Raw genomic sequence first — 21,778 nt, 5'->3', positions numbered from 1 at the left:
AACTAATTTGTTTTGTCTTTGCCTAGCAGGGATTTTCCATGCAGTGGGCTCCTGTTTGCTATGTAAGTCATCCGAGTATTTGTTAGTGTCATAGCCAGAGCCAGATGATGTTTATTCTGCTAACATCCAGTCGGGTTCCAGCAGCACTCATTGAGGTCAGGGCTTTATTTATAGAAGCAGATATACATTGAGATTCATTTTCTTTCCCTTGCTGTATTCTATCTAAACTCATCCAAAATAGAAAGAAACATGCAGACATGCAAGTAATAAACTAACTGGGCCAGATCCATGCATCAGTGCAGCACCACAGAGGCCAATGGAAAAAAAGCATTTTTGAACAGCTGAGGATGTTGCCCATTATTTCTCATGGGGAAGGGAAGGGAGGGGTTTAAAACCAGAAATTATAAAGCAAAAAGCAAAACTGACCAAGCAACAAAATGTCCTGGCGTGTGGCAGAGCAGGTCTGCAATGCAAAATCCCTCAGCCGAGATCTGCAATTTGGAGTTTGTTTTTTTTTTCCCCTGCTGTGTTCCCAGTCACCAGAAAGTGCAAGAATCTGAGTGCAGAGTGCTCCAAGCAAGGAAAAGTAAGGACTTAAAGCAATTTACCTGCTGAAAGTGAGAAGACATTGTCAGCGTAGGCAGTCTGAGACCAAGCAAAGCAGAAGAAAAGCAGCAGGTAAGATCCCGGGCCAAGGGGGCTGAGGAGCAGCATGCTGGCTCTGCCCGGGCAGCTCCCAGCTCAGAGGCGCAGGGCTGCTTTGGGGCTCTCTCTCCCCGCTCCCTCTCTGCCTTGCCTGCTCTCTGCCTCTGCTCTCACTATGGGATGCGTGTGTGTGTCTGTGTGTGTACGTCTCTCTCTCTCTCTCTCCCTCTCTCTCTCTCTTCCCCCTCCCTCTCCGTGCCTTTAGGAAGCAAGAATGCCAACCATTTCCCATTAAATCTTCTCCTTACACTAGACACGGTTATATTTAACTCCTGTGCTGGATCAGTTGCCCCTATTGTGGACATTAGCTGCTAAAACTGAGGCATGGGGGATTCTGGTTTTGCTAACAGAAGCAAAAAGGCACTCTGGATAATAATAATGATGAGCAGGAATGGGAGAAATTAAGAACTGGACTGTAAACAGAATCCTTTGGTAAAGGCAACCAGACACAGGCGTTGAGATGGATAAAATCCCTGATTGATCATCTTCTACAGGTCACTAATTGCCTTAATGAGACAGATGAGCAGTGACCCAACATCTGCTTATCCCTGGCAGCAACGAGCATTGCATTCGTGTACAGGGTGCAGCTCAAGGTGAGAGATGCCACAAAGGCTTCACGAACCGACAAGCACATTATTATTTTGGATTTAAGTGAAAATGGCAGTATCACTGACGGTGCCAGACATTCCAGGATTGCAGAGCTCACTGATGGGGTGCAACAGGGGGAAGAAACAATACATGTGCCACGATGGGGTGAATGAAACACTATCAGCTCTGGGGGTGGCGATGGTCAACACGCTACACAGCACTATGTGAAGAAAACAAACCTCCCACTCTCTGAAAAGCAGCAGGTGCCCTCGCCACCTGTACAAAAGTTTGGGGTTTCCGTGCCCTATTGCAACATGCAGGGCTTTATATAATAATTAGTGCCCCCGAATAAGTAGCAGAGAAATCTTCCTCTCTGCCTGGAATCTGACTGTGGTTTCCATGAAAATCAGAGGTACATCCTTTGTTGTGAAAAACATTACTCTCTCCCAGATGGAGATGGTTTTCTTTGCCAACTGTTTACAGCTCCCCCCCCAAAAGTGTGAAATTATTTCGGATTAACTATAGAATTAATTTTATTTTCCCATTTGAGAAGAGTTCTTGCTGACAGAAATGGTGACATGTACCCCTGGGCATTAATTCCACTGAAGAGCAAAGTGAGATATTTCCACAGTTCTGGAAAAAGTCTTGGCTGTTACTTTCAATCCACCGCAAATGTATTGACAAAATCTTTCTAAATATAATGGCTAGATGGGAGGAATCACATCTCCCTTATACATTTTTACCCCTAAAAGACATGCTTAATATAACCATAATGTTTTCTAAAATCCCTTTCCAGTACTTCAATATTATGGATAACATATTTTCTGCTTTAATTTAATTTAGTCTACCTTATTCCACTGTCTGTTACTTTTTAGTATTTGGCTTTTCTTAGTGAAGATAGTAATTTGGTCTCTTTCTTCTTTGACCAAGATAACCATGGATTAAATGAGTGCCATTAGTTCTCTTGGCATGCTACATCTCCGAGGGAAAGGAATAGCTCTTGGGAAGTTTATCATGACCAGCCCTAAACACAAAAGATAAATGTCCAGCTGAAATCCCCATGTTAGAAGCCTGCATGGAGGCTGGAAAAAAAAAATTGCTCAAAAGTTAAAATGTCAAGATTGTATTAAAAGATTCAGCTCTGAAAATATGTGACCAACACAATAGTTAGTCAAAGGAACAAGTGAATAATTTCAAATTCTGCTGAAATCCCCCTGCAGCCTTTTAGCAGTCAAAAATTTGGTACAAATTTCTAGTACAAAACAAGTTCTATTTGATAGGGAAATAATTAATCCAATAATACTAGAAAGAACTAAGATCTTATTGGTCTTAGTTGGACCAATATCTTTTCCCTCCTTCTATGATTCTGTATCAGAGGTAGCCAGAAGTGATACAGAAAGCCAGAGCTGGTTCAGAGTTATAAAAAACACAAAGATAACTTTGCAGTCAATTCTTAAATAGAGACTTTTTAGTCCACTTATTGCAGCAGAGAACCCTGATTAAACTGGAGGTTCTGTCAATGTTCTCCTTTCTTTCAGCCTAGCACCTCCATCACTCTGAGCCTGTTTGACTTGAAATGGCTCTCAGCCAGCATGGGAAGAAAGCCCTGTGGGCACACCCTGTTCTGTAGAAAACACACCATCTTCCACAAAAACTCAAAAAGAGACTTTTGAACTTACATTCATTTGAAGAGACCTATTTTTCATGATGTAGTTCCATTCCCTCTTTAGATTTTAGTGGAGAGCTCTCACCACAGAGCAGAGAGCCAGGCCATGGCAGGGTGCAAGTCCTGTGTTGTGTTTCCTCTAATTCTGAGGTGTTGGCCTTACCAGCTGAGACTGCTGACAAGGTTGGGAATGGTTTCAGAAGAGAAGAACAAAGTCCATTGGAAATAAGATGCGCAGTAGCTGTGGCCTTATTGACTTGACTCAGGCAGGTGACAGCGCAGCAGACTGACATTCCCTGCTCCAGGCTGGATGACAAGGCAGTACACCTGGTCACACAGCTTCTTTCTCACCCCCATGGCAGCAGTGCCTATGGCAGAGAGAATCCTGAGGAGGGAAAGTGTCACGTAGCAGGGGGAGTCTGGCACGGGAGACTTGACAAACATGTGCTTTCCAGGCCCTGAGCCCCGCGAACTTGCTCAGCCATGCAATGCATTTCTCCAGCTATCCCTTATTTTTTTTATTTGTGGTAGATGCCACGACTAGAAGTGCCAAAAGCCAACCAACACATAATGAAAAAAATAGCCTGGAAAGTCTGTCTGTTCAAGGAGCTGTTGCTTGACCTTTTCAGCCCGAACTTGAGGTTTTATAAGCGCATGGAGGAGACTGCTAATGACACTACCATGTAAACATAATTTACAAGCCTTTTTCTATTAATGAATTAATGAATTCATTAAGAATGAATGAATACTTGTTAAAAAGAAGGCTTCTTCCCAGCCCTGTTCACTTTTGGTTGACAGGTACTGCATCAACGAGACAAGGTAAAATGAATATAGTTAAAATACCATCAATCTCAAATTCTTTCACGAACACTATTCTAGTTAGAAGGACAAAGACAGTCATGGAATAATTTGGGTCAGATAGGTCATCTGGTCCAATCCTCTGCAGTAAGCAGGGATATTTCAACTAGATCAGGTTGCTCAGAGCCCCACCCAACCTGAACTTGAATATTTATAGGGAAGAGGCATCCACCATTTCTTGGGGAAACTGTTCCACTGCCTCCCCATCCTCACCACAAAAAATTTCTTCCTTTCATCTAGCCTAGATCTAACCTCTTTCAGTTTAAAACCATTCCCCCTTGTCCTGTTGAGATAGTCAATATATAATTGAGACTTTCTAGTTCAAGGTCTGAAAGCTCTTTTGCTGAGTGGGGCAAAGGTAAAACAGCAACCCCAAGTTAATGCAGTAATTCAATAACAGCTTGTGTCTGCAAAGTAGTACAGAAGAATCCTGTTCATTCAATTAGAGCAGGAGCTGGAAAAGAATCTTTGTAATTACATTTTCCATGTGAGACAGTTATTTAGCAACAATTGTTTTTCACAATAAAAATACATGTTCAGTTTTGCACACTTGAGTCAGTTATGTCTAACACTTAGTGCTATGACAACACAGCTAATGTCACCTTGGAAAATGGTGTTACCTAAAGTACAAAGGCAGCTGCTGAAGCAAAATGTTAGTAAGTGCAGAAAGCCAGTGAATGGTGAAGCAGAAAGTAGAAAGCTTCACCATTTCTTTGCTGGTGTATTTAAATTCAATTCAGGAGCCCATATAGGAACAGACCCACTGATTGTGAGATGAAGTAAATGCAAGCACATTGACACTTGATGACGCTCTGTCTTACCCCCCAGCTCCAGCCATGCCAGTCACCTGGCTGGATATCAGGACAGGAGCAGGTGGTCAGCTAAAGGCAAGCCAGCACTAGTCAGCCTTCAGTTTACCACCCACTGCATGAACGGGGTGAAAGAGGACATTGACGGCAGGACATCCGTGACTAGCAATTTCCAAAAGCAGCCCTTTTTTGCATATTAGCCACTTAATGGATGTTACACATTTCACAACAAACAGAAGCCTTCTGGCCTGCTCTCTTCTCTGTACTCCATGGTTCACAGAAATGCAAAACTGACTAGGGAAGCTGATTTAGCTTTATGCTCTTCAGAGCCTGTATGTCTACAGAGCAGTCCTGCTCTCATCCCATGTTTAGAAAGTTCATCTTGAAACGTTAACATTGCACTTTTAGACTTTAATCCAAAGGCTCAGTCCTTCACTTTTTTTTTTTTTTTTTTTTTTTCCCCCCACTCCTATGAGTAATCCCCATGCACACATTTCTTTTTTTTCTGGAGACTACAGAACAAAAGTGTTAAGGACATGATTAAAGTTTATGGGATAATTCAAAGTGACTTCCATCAAAGCTACCAAAACCACCCCACTTGTGGCCTTATAATGTTGGAGGGCACAACTAACTAGAACAACTTTAAAACAATAATTCAGGTGCTGATCTTTATAAAAGCACTCTTCTCCCCCATTTTCACTTCATTTTTCTTTGAAACCTCACCTTTCAAACTGCAGAACATGCAATGCTTCTTGGATGAGATGCACTCATCATACATGCTCACACATATGCAGAGAATAAAGATGTATGTCCAGGATTGCCAGGTTTTGAAAATCTGGGACTAACATGCAAAACCTCAGAACGATTAATATAAAAATGTCCTACAGGACAAAGTAGATGACCTTGACAATCGCAGTCCCGGCCAACTGAGGTCTCCAGTCACCAGTATCTAAGTAGATAAATTGTCTTCAACATCCTTAGACAGTGAATCACAAACATGTCACAGCTATAACCCAGTCTGGTCTTGGTACTTGCAACTAGAGGAGATGGAAATAGTGTGCAGGGTAATTTTTTCATCTTCTTTTCTTTTGGATTCCCTACCGTTATTTACTTCTATCAGTAAATGTCTGCAGAACTCCCTGCCTGTGCCAGGATCACTGCCGTACTGCTGGCGGCACAGAACACAGGAATATCTGGCGGTAATTGGCTCCCACAACTCCTAATCTAAGTGATTTATCATCTAGCTTGCCAAAGAGCCCAATGAATTAAACCCCACAAAGCACAATCTTCTTTTTTCTCTGTTAACAGAGATTTTTTTTTTTTTCCAGAAAAAAATGATGAATATCATTATTTTTATGCTCACGCTAAACTGAGGGCTTTTCATTCCAGAGAGCTTCATGGATGCCTGGCAATGCAGGATCCTGTTCCTGATTTTCGTACTTCAGTACAGCCCATTACACCACTGAGATGCAAACATGGATCCAAACACCAGTGCATACATGCCTAGAATGCCCCCAGACACAGGGATCCTCTACAGAGGGTTGCAGTGCCTTCAGATGAGTGGCCAAAGCACCACTAATTTCAGGAAAATACTCAATCATGAGTGTAACTGCAGGCCTGCAAGTGAAAGCAAAGGAGGTGCTCCTGAAATGAAGCCTATGCATAGGTGCCTTGCCAAATCAGGGCCTGAAAAAGTTGCAGATACCTTGTCTTTTAAATAATATGAAGCTTCATTTTCCCATGGCTTGTTTTTCTCTCTCCTGGATACCTCTGGGCACTAAATGTTTTGGGATCCTGTGACTTACAGAATGCAAAACGAGGAGCAGAGCTGCTAAAACCTCTTGGGGAGCAGCAGTACAGGACAACCAAGGGTTTACCCAAAGGCTTGACAGAAGAATCAACATTACAAAGCTGAGGAAAGGTAAAGAAATAGGTCACAGTAGAACAGCAAGAAGAAATAGCAGAAAGATAATAGCAGTTTTTAATTTTGATGCTGTTTTAAGCAAATGGATGGCTCCAAGTGCTGACCATGACACTACTGCAATCAGGACTCAAGAGTCCTCTGGCACCATAGCTGTTGGGCAAGGCACATCATGTTGGAAAACTGCCCTGTTTTTGTAAGCTGATTATCAGCTTCAGGCTGATTTTAAAAGATGCTGGTTCAGGTTAAAGGTGGAGTGGATTTCTCTTTTTACGGTGGTTCAAATTTTGAAGCCCAGCTACACAGTTAGCATGGCAGCCATAGAAAATGCCTGGGCACTGCCTGTTGCCTGGTCATTCTGGGATGCCAGGGTTCTCATCTCCCAAACACAGGATCACTGAACCTATTCAAATTAGACAAGTGCATTTCCCCAGCACCCTTTGCAAAATCAGGGAATTGTAATTAAGGCTGCAGTAGAATTTCCTTTATAAAGACCTACTTTAATTTTTATTTAAGACATCCTTACCAAATGGCAGTTTGGTACACAGAGGTGAAAACTTAGAGAAAAAACAACTTCTGCACCAAAATCATTAATAAGGTCTCACTGATTTCAACTACATAAAATGAGACCCAGCATTAGCTGCTTAGGTGGGGTAGAATTAAATTCCTGGCAGGACTGAAATATTAATTTTACCTAACATACTTCCTAGTTATTTTCTGGGCGCTTGAATGATACCCCTGTTTCTGCAGGGGAAGCAGGTGGTTTATGGCCTGGCTAAGGAGGCTTTCATACCCCAATCCCAGCAGCCATGTCTCCTTACTCTAAGAAGGATGCACTGCTTTGGCTGGAACGTGAATTATGCCTGCACATACACCAGTTCTAGTACCAGCACCTCCCAGCAAGGCTTATAAAATGCCATACAAGTACACTGCCTTAATAACAATGGCAAGGAGACAAAAGACAAATCCTTCAAACACTTAGCAATTTTTTTAAAAAATATTTTTAATGTGAAGATTTCTTTAAAGAAGAACTTGCATCCAGAGATTGTGGAGCTCTGCCTTGGATCACTGAGTGTGTGTTGACATCACATCACCTCTAGAGCTGCAAGGTGATGCAGAGGTAGGCAAACCCACACAGGAGAACTGAACTCTGTCCAACAGTTTTGTTCTCAGGTAGGCCTGCAGGTTAGACAGGTTTCATGCTGCAACAGGTATGGGTAGTCACTGCACAAAATTCACACAACAGGAAGTGATTCCTTTCTGGAATCAAGAGTCACAAAAACTTAGGTTGCTGGAGATGTAAAAAGGCTTATGTGAGCCTTCCACTGTCTTCCTCATGTGGTAACATTACCAGCACTAAGTACTAGAGGAAATCCCCCATCACTTATGTGCAAAGATGTTCTAAGCTGCTTACATTCATGTGATCGTGGCCATTTATACAATCCTAGATAAGATGCTAATCCATTTCTCCTATTCTCAAGTACAGCAGTACGTATCCTGTCTTCAAAAGCATCTCTTCTCTGCATCCAGCTTAGAATTTGATCCAAGGTATTATACAAATAATTTCTAGCTGACAAAAAGAAAATAATAATTCCAGATTAAATTTTGCAACATTTTCAGTAGTATTTTTCCTTGCTTTTTCTATCATCCCCTTGAAAAGGCTGATGAAACCCCAAATTTCTTAAGCATATTGACTCAAGCAAGCAGACTGTCATTTTAACTTTTACTTATTTTGTCACAGTTTCAGGCATCTTAAAGATTCCTGGGAAGAACAGACACTGAAATAACTCTCATTTATATTAGTGTGTGCCATAATTAGCTGGAAGGGGCTGCTTTACTGAGGGCCTCTTTAAAGCTTGTCCATCTTGTTTCAATCACCTCACCAAAAGAAACCGCAAATGTTTCCTTCAGAGTAGCTGTTTCTTACTCATTTCAATATTCAGTTATAAGTAAATAAATTGACAGAAGTCACATTGCCAGTTTGCCATACCGAAGAGCAGCTCTGACTCCTGGTCTGACCTCAGAACTAAGTAGAGGAGTGCCAAGAACTCTTTCCTCTAAGCACAGCCATCAAGATCTTTAAATAGCCTAAAAAGAGCTACAGAGGAGATTTTGATTACACCAAATAAAATAAGAGGAAGTCACTGCAGAAGACATATTTATTAATAAGACTTTTACCATAGCCAGCCATTGTGTGTTGTTTATGGGTCCAGAGTGGCAGACCTGAAGATGTGCTGCTGCTTGTTTTATGTGTACTTGGGCTTTTGAAGGAGTGCTTAAAAATCAGATCTGGCCAGATCAAACCTACATCTGATTCCTCATCAAAATGGATATGTGCCATGTGGCCAGAACAACTGAAGGCAAGCAGACATACTGTACACCCAAATGCCCACAGGGCAGAGCCTACAAAACTCACTGCAGACTAAAGGAGCACAGTTACTGAGCAGTTTGGAATTATTGCAAACTAAACCTGTTAGCAAGCTGAGCACACAAGGGGCTGCAGGAACACATACTCAACACCTTATGCTATTTTGTGAGGTGCTGAGACAGTAACAAACCTGACCTCTTACCTCGGGTGCTAATAATGCCAAGGGTGGGGGGGTTGATCCCTGTGGACCACCCACTTAAAGAGTTGGACTAGATGATCCTTCTGGGTCCCTTCCAACTGAGAATATTCTCTAATTCCATGGTTCTTATTTCTCATATGAGGGCATTTTTTTGTGGCTCCTAATGGATTCACCTCTGGTCTCATAATGAAATTACCTGTTGGATTTTGGGAATCTCTGTAATAGCCTTCTTGTTCCAGTTGTTGGTCCCATGTTTCAACCCCTTCCATGTCTCTTTGAAGAGAACAAGTGTTGCTGGATTGAACTTCAGGTTTCCTAACCACAAGAACTGAGCAGACCCCTGTTAGAAAAGTTTTCACAGGCACTGGACTAGTGATTAATGCAGGGCACAGTAACACGTACAGCAAGTATTCCAAGTATTCTTGATTTACCTGAAAACCGTAAGAAACTCAGAACTGCACCTTATTTAAGCATGAACTTCTGGCATGTCCTAGTAAATTACACTCAGTGCCTCTTTCCAGCATCTTCCCTCAGCTGAGGCCCAGACATTTTCTTCCTCTTGCGTCTGTTCAATACCTTTAATTCCAAGTTCTGGCATTGAAGGAAAACTTGCAGTTGGGTAAACCCACATGGCTCACAGCATTCTCCAAGCTTACAACATCCATATTTTTTTTGCCCCTTTTAATCAAATTAGGACATTTCAGAGACAGCTTGTTTCTGTCTCATCTTTGAAACTGCTCTCTTTCATGCAATTTCATCCACCTAACACTCCTCTTAGATCAAAAAATGGTGGTGTAAAACAATATCAAGCAAGAAAAAAGCAGCAGAGAATTCACTCTCCTTGGGTTTATGTGGAAATTGTGCCCTCTCTCATCTCAAACCCACTAAACAGTGCAACCTAAGAAATCCTATTATCATGGTATTATGTCTATTTTAAAGCAATAAGAAATGCAGTGTTAATTGTTTCTTAAACTTTTTAAAAGATTAAGGAAATACAAACAGATGTTATAAATTATGTTATCATCTCCCCAGAGTTTCAAATTCTTTGCTTTCCATTTTCCACATCTTGACTTACTAAAATAAATTGTGCATGTTATTGTAGTTATTCAACAACATTTCAGGAAATCAAATGTAAGCCAATTTCCAACAGCTGATACAAAATGCTGGCAATTCAAATACTCTCACAAAAGGAGAAAGCATGAAAATTGCTTTTTATTAATTTTCAAGTATAAAACAGTAAGTTATACACTTGTTTATCCAATGCAAATTATCTCCCCTGTGGTCAGTTCCATCATTAACTCTTAGAGATATTTTACACCATCATAACAGATTGTGCTTAATCACTGAAACATATCAAAATTAATTTGTGAGACAAGAAGAAGAATGTAACAAAATTAATGTCAAGATTCAACATTGTTCCACTTTCCTTGCAGAGTACCCCAGAGAACACAGCAACTCAGCAGCCTTACATTTTTTATGTGCTGTATCCATTCGAGGATTTTATCCTTTTGCACTTCAATTACTTCAGATATTACTTCCTTTAGATATTATCTCCCTGTATTAGTGTGCAGAGACATTCCTACATTCCTCTGCCTAACAGGAACCCATGGCCTTGGGCCAGACCCAATAAAGCCAAGCCTTTTGCAACAAATCTGACTGTAGCTCATGATCCCCTGCCAGCCCAGCTCCTTCTCTCCTTAAGTCACCAAGTGCCTCCCACTAGATAACTGACACTTACTGACAATGGAATAATAGAAAACAAAGCAAGCAAAACCCAAATCAGGGACAGAATATTCCCTTCTGTGCAAGTAACAACAAAGAACCTGTGCATGTAAGAACAGATGTAAATATAATGCAATCTGTTCAGAGAGTCCTGCATAGTAGCTGCTGTAGTTCGTGACAGAAGCACAAAGAGTTACTCCAGTTTTAAAGTCTCACCTCTAAGTCAGATTGTCAGATGCAGCAACAAATGAAAACACAGTAGACAGAACACCAGGCAGGCCAAATATCTGCTTTAAATGTTACCTCTGCATCACAGTGCAGGTGGGACTCCAGGTTTCTATTCAGTTACAAGAAGAATCTTTGTTGTACAATTAGCCAGCCACAGCACAAACACTGGTGGTGGCTTTGTGATGCCAGCCAAAATGAACATTATGCTCCAGTCTAATAGTTTTTATTGTTGTTGCTCTAGTGAAGAATTTTTTAAGATTTTGTTTTCATTTGGGTTTTTTTGTGGTCTTTTTGTTGGTGTCACTGTTGCTATTTTGGTGATGATAGTGGTGGTAATGTTTTATTTAAAATACTTCTGGTTTGAAATATATTAATACTGGAAATCTCACTAATAAATATGGCCATGTTTTCAGCCTACAGACAAGATGGTGTCTGTGAAGAGCTAAGCTTCAAAAAAATTCCAGGATTTTCTTTTCCTACGAACACTGTAAGTTCCAGTTAGTAAAAATAAATTCAGTAGACAGAAGCTTAGCCCTTTAGTAAATCTGCATTTTTAATACACTACTTCTACATTCAGAAGAAGCTGAAAAATCAATCAGTAAAATTAGGAAGCTACTACCAATGCAACAGGCTTTGATGCATAATGAGGCCAATCAGGAATTATTCACAACAAGATGCTTTGGTTTGACCCTTATGGGACAGTTTTTAACAAGTAGAATGGTGGTGTGGTTGGTTAAAAATCAAGCTCCTATAATTGCAGACTGTCAAACACCTCTATGTTTCAGACAGCGTAAAACCCTTATGTTCACCCTGAACATTCAAGATTTTAATTCACAAATAATGGGAATTACTCTGAGTAAAGGAAGAAGTCTATACTTTTATCATCAGTGTTTGTGTACCATCTGCTAGATGGCCTGGTATAGATTCATATGTGTCTTTCTCATTTTACAATTACCTAATTTCAGCGTTTATAGATTCCTCCAACAGCAATTCTAAAATCCCAGTTTGTTCCAATGCCTATGCAAAATACAGTTGCATCAGTTCCACTTCCAGAAAACAATTCAGTTTTGTTTAACGTGCTGCCTTACACCACCATCATCTTCCTCTTCTACTATAGGTTAGAACGAGTCAGCCAGGGAAATTCCTGGAAGTAAAAAAACAAATCAACACAGAATAAAACCCACATCAGAATGGGCAAACAGTAAGAGGAACAGTTAACTACCAGAGGGAATCCACAGGATATACAGACTGCTTAAAAATGTTTCATCTGCTTTGGTCTAGAATGAAAAGGAATAACCCTAAATTCTGGAAACCGTCATCAAGGACACTATACATTAATAACAGCCAGTGGGGGAAAAAACAAACAAGCAGATAGCAAGGAAAGCAGATGGCATGGTGTAAAAAGACCTATTTTCTCCATTTCCCAAATCTAAGAACAATCTTTCTGCCTTGCAACCATCTCTGTCTCCTCTGTGATTTAAGTGATGGTCCCTAAGGTTTTCAGAAACTCAGCACCATGAAGCTTGCAGAAAAGGAAAGGAAAACACATGCATACCTGTTTCTTTCTCTCAGACTGTGGATCAATCATTACATTTATAAGAGAAGGTCTTTGCTTGTCAGCCACACTTGCTTTCAGAGCATTCTGCAATTCTTCTGGTGTTTTAACAAAGTATCCTTTACCTCCAAAGGCAGACATAATTTTCTCATAGTGTGCATTTGGCAGGAGAGAAACAGGAGGTACACTGTAACACAACGGAAAACATGACTAATGGCATGGGAAAATTGCCAGGCTGACAAATTTAATTACTTTAGCACCAATTTTAAACTCCAAGATAATTATTGTGCTAGCCTGATGAATTCTTTGGGACTGAAAGAACTATGGTTCCTGTATCACCTAAGATGTGTTTATAGGGTAGCATACTCATTTTTTCTCTTGTGGAGACATTCCTCAGCAAAGCTTTAGCCTAGTTCTCTTTGAACAGAGATCTCAGCTCAGAAGCAGAAGTCCTGTGTAAACTCAGAACTCAAATCTCAGGTAATTTTGGAGAGAATCAGGATTTTGAAAGTTAGCCCACTATGAACTCTGTACTGTGTGGGCTGAACTGCTGCAGGAATCTGAGAAAACTAATAGAGAATCATCTCTCTGCTGCACTGTTGTGCAAACAGTAGGTTGGAATTAAGTTGGCTGTTAGCTTTTGGTAACTGGTTCTTACTTACCTGAACAGGGCCCAGGACTAAATTGATTTTATAAAAGTAATTTTAATCTGAATCATAAAGCATTAAAAATTAAGTGAATGACCATTTTGGTCACTTCTTCCACAGTTAGCAGGACACTCTTTGAAGATCCTTACCATGTAGCAGGGTCACCAAACTTTAACATCTCCTCCCAGGAATTTGCATCCAAACCAGTGTAAATCCCATTGTTGTTTACTACGATAATCAGGATTGGCAAGTTGTATCTGTAAAAAGACATATTTGGAAGAATTCTGAAATACTTGCCCCTTTCTGTAAGATGTTAAGAGTGTAAGTTTCCTTACAAAGAAAAAAAAAAATACTTCCACCTGAAATATGACTTAATCATCACTGCTAAAGCACTACACCACAACAACACAAATAACAAGCATGTGTATTTTCTGGCTTGTTCCCATGTGTTTTATAGATACCCCATCTACCAGCAGTTAAAGTCTTCTAGTTAAAGTGACCCTGTAGAGCATCTTCTTGAGCCAAAAAACCAGTTACCTGCAGATGGTCTCCACCTCCATTCCAGAAAATCCGAAAGCACTATCCCCTTCTATGCAGACAACTCGCCTTCCAGGTGTGTGGTCTCTGGCTACCATTGCAGCTGCTATGGCAAAACCCAGCCCCACTCCCATGGTTCCAAAAGTACCTGCATCAAGCCTAAAGGGAGAATACAGAATTACTATCCCTTTATTTCTACTCAATCTCTTCAATTAATCCATGGTGCCTTACTTTTACTTTTAATATTTTGCCATATCATATTCAAATACTGTTTTATAAACAACTGGTATAAAGAGATACCACATGTAAAGATTATTGTATTCCGCCAAACATTTGACAAAACTGCAAGTGTTTTAAGTGATATGAACATACTTGAACTCAAATTAAAATGAAAAACTCTTGTACATTAGTGCTACAATAAAGAACTTTTCTCATATGCTTTTAGCTTGCACAGTAACAGTATTTCAAAAACATCCAATTACTTTAGAGACAGACAACACGAAATATTTCTATATTTAATTCCTTGAAAATATAACTATTAGTCTGAAAGCCATTGATTAACTACTGCTGTTCAAATTTTAGTCCTCTGTTCAACCATTTTAAATCAAATTGAAAGCTATAATTTAGTTAGATCATTTCAATCAGAAGCACATAATGGACACAAAAGCACATAAAGCACTAGATTATTCTAGGGTTAACTGCTCAAATTTGCTTTCAGATATGTGCAGTGCAGTCTGAAGAGACAACCAGTAGCATTACTTTGTCCTTATTTTAAATAAGGGGGGGAAATGCACACTCTTCCCCCAACTCTACTGGAAGTACATGGGTTTTCTTGGTTGTTGGTTGTTTTGTTCACAAAGCCGTATTCTGAGCACCCACATCTTACGTACGCAGGTCTACATGAAAGCATGCCCAATGTATAATCCAATTTTCAAGTTTTCCCCATTTTGAAGTGTTCCAAAGAAAAACTCTTCACATGAGTTCTTTTCAACATGAGAATCTCAGTGATTGTTTCTATTTTTCATCAATATTTACCACAGACTCTGAACACAATGATCATCACTCACTTTCTACAAGAGAGAGAGCAGCTATCACCATTGTGCTGCAGAGCTTGCAGAGAATTGTTAAAATTTATGACAGGACATCAGCATGTGACTGGAAAACTTTCCTTAATCCCTCTCTCAGCATATTATACTTCTGTTTTCCAGACCATTATACTTCTTAGGAAAATGAAAACATTTATGCAGAAATGCAGCCTTGTTGGGCCAGAACAAAAGATATCATACCTTTGACGGGGATAGAAATTTGGAAGCATAGTGCGTCCAATGTCCATGGTGTTTGCTCCCTCACTTACTAAAATGCAGTCCTTGGGTATCAGTTCTCTGATATGATGAAAGACTGTATAATAATTCATAGGCAGAGATTTCTGTAGTGCTAATCCCTTAAACATAAAAGGTAACAGTAACTCCCATGAATAGAATTTAAGGTGCAAAACAGAGACACATAAATAATAACGATGGAAATAAAAATACACTCTGCTGGGTAAGGCGGAACTATTTGGTTTTCCAAGTTCTGTATCAAGGTCATTCCTTCTGTATCTATCCTGGTAACACAACAACATATTTATCAGAGGCTCAACAAGCTCAGCAACCCTTCAATGGCCTATCATTGGCAGAAGCTATTAAAGCTCAGTTTAACCCAAGAGGCACATGAAATTTTTCTGTAGCCAGGTTTGACTGTTGACAACCCTAAGTGAGCTGTCATCTGTGCACTGGGAGGTAATTCAGAAGAGCAATCTACTAGAATGAATTTATCTTAGATCCCAGTCTTGGGAACATGCATCTGAAATTGCAGAATATGAGTAACATAAAGTTATGTATATACCAAGCATCTGTAGTCTCTTGATCTTAACAGCTACTTGCTTTTAACATAGATTAAACTTAGACCAGCATTGCTAAACTGCACAATTACAAGCAATGATTACAATTAGAAGAAACTAAGAATACATCTTCACCTAAGTCAGCTTCTACTTGGGGTACTTGGAGTATCTGTCCATGGCTTAGAAGTCATTGCCCATAATACAGCAGCTCTGGCTGTGGTCTTCTACTACTGGCTTTAAGAATCCAATCCCAAAGTGTAATGATTTCTACACAGTTTGAATTTATACAAAATCATAGAATATCTAACCTATAATGCTTACATTTCCTAAGCATAAGAGTAAGCCCGTACCAGAATGGTACAAGTTTTCAAAGTCTGGGTGACTTAACTCGGTGAGAAGTAATTGAGGAGGTTGTATATAGACCAGTTACAAAACTGACAATGCATCAGTGCCTGTTGTAGCAAGAAACCTCTTAATTTCTTTAATGTCACACTACCTTTGATCTTTCCTCGTTGTTCTTTATTTTCCCTCTTAGCTTCTGCCACCACTCTGAATTAGAAGGGTACTTCCATGATCTTTTGTTGAATTCTTCTAAGAGCTGGAACAATATTGAAATGCTGTAGAGAGGTCTTTCAACATATTTAAAAGATAACAAAAGCATCAATAAAAACATTATCAAGAACAATCCCAGCACAATCACAGTAACACTAATCAGAACCTTTAACATAGAATTTGAGAATAGACTGGATATACAACTTGAATATACTGCCTGAAAAATGGTTTTCCTTGAACAGTTGGGTTTTTTTTTTTCCTTTTATTTTTAACTGGCAACTTACTTCACATGAATCAGAGGAAATTGAGGTCAAAATCAGAGGAGATGGGACATTACGTTACCTGCTCAGTCACAGCCTTTATGTCACCTAATAAAGTTGCAGCTGGCCTTACATTATTCCCCAGCTCTTCTGCACAAATATCAATCTGTATTTCAAAAAGGAAGATAACCATTAACCCAAGGATATTAAAGAGAACTTTTTTTTTTTTTTTTTTCAGTTCAAGTGAGGAACATGGCCTTGCATATACAGATGTCTAACAGTCTTCATGCCTTGTTTTGGCTGCAAAGGTGACTTCCTTTGCCTTTCCTCGACATGACATCAGGAAATCCTTTATACAAAGTAAAACTCTGTGGTACACTCCTATTTTAATAAAAAGCCATATATGCCCTTGAAGTTGACTGCTTGCTTCTTTCAGGCTCCTGCAGACATTGTAGAACTTTATTGCAACATTGTATGAGACTTAAAATTCTAGGCTCAGGCATACGCTTAAAGTCTATACAAGGAAGCAATTTTCTCACTGAGAAAACTGTGTGTATGCTACTTGACAGTAAAAACTTAGCATGAAGAAACTGAAAAGTTGCAACTACTGAAGCAAATATACCAGTGAGGCATGAGACCTCTAAGGTTACATAAACTTTTTTTTTGACTAGGTCACAAAGACTATGAACTGACTTAGTATTTTAATATTAATCTCTGATAGTGAAAAAAATTAAGTGAGATGAAAAAATGTTTAATTTTTTAAGAAGGGGAAACATAAAACGTGTATTATTTGTAAAAATAACATTTGCAAAAATAACATGTGTGTTTTTAAAAATTTAGCTTAAAAATTAATGCTATTGCAAAGTTTGGAACTTCAGACTATGTTCCAGGTCAGTGTAAGCAGGACAACCAGCATGTTGGATCAACTAGTACTATTTGATCACAGACTCTTGGGGAGGAGATTTTAAGGACACAATTTAAAGACCTCTCTTTCTAAGAGCTGGCAGACTGTCAAATGCATTAATTAGTTAAATAGCTTTTCTTGCTCTTATTTCATTCCCGAGTGACTGAGCTCTTACACTATGACAGGACCTGAAAGCAGTCCTTTTTCAGAAAAATTCAGTCAAGAGAGCAGTACGAAAGATTCCACAATTTCAAAGACAGTTTTCTTTCAACCATAGAAATTCCAGTGCTTCAAAAATCCCAACGGTATTGTGAGTCTAACCCTGTATTAATCAACTGCATAGAGGCCTCTGCCCTCCTCATCATAGCAGTACCAAGCTCTTGATACTAGGAACAATACTGTAAGCATTCTTAGAAAAAAATTAGGAAGTAAAAACCACAGTTAAAGGTATCATAGGTATTTCTGGAGAATTACCCTAACTATATGCACCATATTGCACTGTCCATGCAGCAGTACTTGCCACATGAAATACATTACCAAACTAATGTACAAAAACTGCTCTGAGCAATGCTAGAACACAGAAGACTTCCATTAAGTAATAATAATTTCCCTGCTTACCTGAATAACCTTTACATCCTGTCGATACCTTGGTGGAAGACCAAAATGCAAAATCCAATTCAACCTTGCACCAAGCAAGATGATTACATCAGCATGCAGTAATGCCCTAATAATGGGAAATGACAGAACCAGATAAGAAGGAATCACTATTACATTTAACAGTCTTTGCAAAATTAGAAGCAATCCTAACCACCACAGCAAACCCCAGAATACATATATAATTCTTCCTTCCTCTAAGCTGCTTGCTTAGCCCCCAAACCCTGTATCCTTTTATACAGCCAATCACCAAGCCATTCTTGAGTTAAGGAACTTAAGAAGAAAATTAATTACTGTTTTCCTATTACACTGTATATAGGAGAGGAATAATTACATTAGGAGACCAACTAGATGCTAGAATGATGCTGAGGTTAAAGCAAAAGACTCACTATTGCGACACTGGCAACGGTGGGTGCCAAAATTAAGATTGTATGGGCCTCTCAGTTTATTCTCCTGTTAATTTACCTTTCAGACAGGCAGACAATATTTGGTATATGCTTTTATTCTCCATTCTTCCCAGCAGCATGCTTAACAGTAATAAGCTAAGATGCTCAGCAATGGACAGCATTTTACTTTCAGGGTATATAAATGCTCCATCTGCAAACCGACTCTGTGCATATTCATACATAGTAGGGTTCTTAGCGTCCATTCACATTAATTTTGCCAAAAGCCAAAAAAAAAGACCAGCAAACTGTTAAAAATTACTTTAACATAGTCTTTCAGTGTAGTTTGAAATATCTTACTTTTCTCTATAAAAAAGCACAATTTAGTGATAGGGTATTGCAAACACCACACAGAGACAACAGCTGGCAAAACTAACTGCAGCATGGGCAGTTCAAGCTTCTGTTTATAGTGTTAATGCAAAAAGAAGGAATTTCTCTAGTGCACATGTTAAATGTTTAACACAAATTGTTTGCCAGCTCTGTTTTATGTTACGAAGTGCACACTAGCAACATTGATACATCTGCTCGCCATAGGTTTCATAGCTACAGATTATAATATATCTCAACTTCCTGGTAAGGTTCTAAAGTGATCCACTTAAATCTGTGGCCCCTTTCCCAGCAAGACCTTTAGTGCTCTACAGTGAGGTGCAAAACATGGTTGAAAAAATTTTTGTGTTATGAATTTTCTCTTCCTTGGCATCTATAGACCACCAAAATTCCTAATTGTTTCTCAGCTGGTAGGATTAGAAGCCTTGCTTTATATTTACGTTGATCTTGCTGCAGCTACACAATTTGGATGGTTATCAGGAACTACTCCTTTTGCCATTGGTGTAGGCAAAAAAGGCAGTCCACAAAGCTCCACCAACTTTCTGATGTTGTTTTCAGCATGCGAATAAGCAGCACCTGAATGAAATGAGAGAGACTGCTTAATACTACAGAAACCAACTGGATTTGCTTGAATTTCAATTAAGCTGATTACATTATGGCAGAAAGAGTACTGTTTCCCATTATGAAAGCTGCCTGTTATTTTTCATTCTAAAGAACTCTAAACTAAACATGCCCAACCACAGACATCTGTGGTTCAAATTTCACATGTTTTTAACAGAAAATTAAACTACTTTATCAATTTTTATGAAGCAGGGCAGGGAAAAATAGGTGATCTTGTATATTTAAAATGACAGTTTTTTAGTGGGTGAAATTTGGTATTATGTGACAGAGACTCCTGCACCAACAACACAAGACAACCTTTTTGTTGTGTCATGTAATTTCTTGCTCACCCCCTGCATGCTGTACCACATGCTCCATAACAACTTGCCCAGAACCTCTACTATAACGCTTTAGTGAAAAGAGAGAAGTACAAACAAGTCCTTTCCAAGGTATGTGTTTGTGCACACATTCCCTGTGAAGCTCAGCAGTACATGGCTGCTGAATAAAGCTTGTCCAGGCAACCTGGAATAATTGACTGGTCCTGGTGTAATGGCTTGAATCTCTGAGTCTTAAGTCCTGAAGAATATACTTTTGTAAATCTTCCAAAAATTCTGCTAACAACAATATATATATATTATATATAGCACAAAGTCCAGGAACATTTGTTGAGTAGATTCTCAATTGCTGACATTAACAAAACACAGATCTCTTTCTTTTGTTGTTTTTCCACCTTTCACTTTCAAAGAACACCCTTTTCTTCATGTGTATCCAGCCAGAGAGAGAAAAAAAACCCATAATCTCTTCTGATCTACCTTCTGTTTTCAATTGCATTACCTAATCAATCATAAGATCCATCTCATTTCAATCACTGTACTCCCTAATTAAACACAGATACAGATCATTCCCTACATCATTCCCATCTGCAGAAAAGCAGCCTGAGTTAAATGAGCTGGTTATTTTAATTCTGTTCCTAGCTGACCTGTATCTTCAACAGGAGCACCACTGCACTGGCTAACACTCCACAAGGAGGCACAAAAGAAGTGAACCAGCACAGAGAATAATTACCCTCCATCTCCAGGCATTGATTACACTGCAGAGTACAATGAAAAGCTTCTAAAACAGCAACAGCAGCCACACCTGCTGCTAGCACTTTCAGTAAGAACCAACAGAAAAATGACCTTTGCTTACTCTGATTCTTGCTATATATGCCAGAGCCTCAGACAGAGAATATAATTTCTTTTATAGAACTTAATTTGTTCAGAATTTTGGAAGCCATCCCTTGGTATTGGCTCTAGGATTAAAGACAACAGTTATCTGTTTATTTCTAAATAAACTTCTATTTTACCAACTGATTTTTCTTTAAGCTAGATGAAAAATAAACCATTACAGAACAACAACAAAAAAATTCTAAAACCAGAGCAGATTTTAACACTAAATTCCAAAGAATTTTGTGTTTTTACTGCTGGTTGGTTGGTTGATTTATTTGACTAAAAAGATGATGGGTAACACTTCCAGGGAAAAGCAATCACTGTTCTTGTCCTGAACGTGCACAGTTCAAAGCTACATCACAGCATTCTACCTTTGCCAATGATGAGCAGAGGCTGCTTGGAAAGAGCAATGACAGAGGCTGCTTTGGATACAGCAGAGTGTTCAGCCATGCTGACCGGAGGTGGCAGGCAGCATTCCATGTACCTGAAGCCAAGCAAAAAAAAAGAGGCTCTTTAAAAAATTCAAAACAAGAAATGCTGAAAGACAAAACCTATTGTTTACCATAAAATTGCAGTTGCCACACACCATGTTACAGCATTTATTAGAACAGGAAGTTTTTTCACACCAGGCTTTGAAGTGTTCCCTCCTTGTTTCTTTAATCTTGTAGGTAGTGTTGTTTCAGAGATCTACAGAGTGACATCATTATATTATCATATTAACTCATTTCTTTTGCACGTGTCATTACAAACTGTAATCTGCATCATGTTACGATGGAATATTACATTTAGAGGCTGGATTTTCTTGTTTTAGGAAAATAAAATATTAAATTAACCTATAAATGAATTTTCTTTTCTTCAGTGACTTGAAAAATAATGAACGTAATCTTTACGCACTTGACAGAGCTCTTATTCACCTGAAGATTCACAAAATCCCCGGGTATGTCAATATAGCAGGAACCTGGACGACCATACATACTGGTTCTTACAGCCTAGAAAACATACAATCACAGTTTTAGTCACTGATTGGATTTTGAAAATATCTATATTCAGAAAAGCAAGAAAACTCTTCTGTAGGCAGACAAGGTGCAGTTTCATTTTGGTGATTCATCATAGTGGAAGCTTCCATGGATTGATTTATAGCAACAAAA

At 39.1% G+C, this 21,778-nt stretch overlaps 2 protein-coding genes across 3 annotated transcripts in view; both read right to left on the bottom strand.

Annotated features, from left to right (window-relative positions):
- The window catches only part of COLQ (collagen like tail subunit of asymmetric acetylcholinesterase), a 41,071-nt gene extending 40,252 nt beyond the window's left edge, over positions 1-819 (bottom strand). Inside the window, exon 1 of one of the 2 annotated variants that reach the window (XM_040081564.2) lies at positions 609-819. In XM_040081564.2, coding sequence (XP_039937498.1) covers positions 609-714 — 106 coding nt within the window. In that variant the 5' untranslated portion in view covers positions 715-819. The remainder of the gene's footprint in view (positions 1-608) is intronic. The other variant, XM_040081653.1, reaches the window with a different exon arrangement.
- Positions 820-10,310: 9,491 nt separating this feature from the next.
- HACL1 (2-hydroxyacyl-CoA lyase 1) overlaps positions 10,311-21,778 on the bottom strand; it is a 20,886-nt gene continuing 9,418 nt past the window's right edge. Inside the window, exons 7-17 of the mRNA XM_040081068.2 lie at positions 21,525-21,619; positions 21,002-21,114; positions 19,263-19,398; positions 18,017-18,122; positions 16,577-16,660; positions 16,179-16,280; positions 15,090-15,244; positions 13,804-13,962; positions 13,416-13,523; positions 12,620-12,806; positions 10,311-12,208 (exon numbers count right to left, since the gene is read on the bottom strand). Of these exons, the coding sequence (XP_039937002.1) occupies positions 12,176-12,208; positions 12,620-12,806; positions 13,416-13,523; positions 13,804-13,962; positions 15,090-15,244; positions 16,179-16,280; positions 16,577-16,660; positions 18,017-18,122; positions 19,263-19,398; positions 21,002-21,114; positions 21,525-21,619 (1,278 nt within the window). The 3' untranslated portion in view covers positions 10,311-12,175. The remainder of the gene's footprint in view (positions 12,209-12,619; positions 12,807-13,415; positions 13,524-13,803; positions 13,963-15,089; positions 15,245-16,178; positions 16,281-16,576; positions 16,661-18,016; positions 18,123-19,262; positions 19,399-21,001; positions 21,115-21,524; positions 21,620-21,778) is intronic.

This window comes from Hirundo rustica, chromosome 1 (genome assembly GCF_015227805.2).
Source record: "Hirundo rustica isolate bHirRus1 chromosome 1, bHirRus1.pri.v3, whole genome shotgun sequence".
Taxonomy (NCBI): domain Eukaryota; kingdom Metazoa; phylum Chordata; class Aves; order Passeriformes; family Hirundinidae; genus Hirundo; species Hirundo rustica.
Note: the sequence above shows the minus strand (reverse complement) of the source record. Positions and strands in the feature narration are given on the sequence as shown.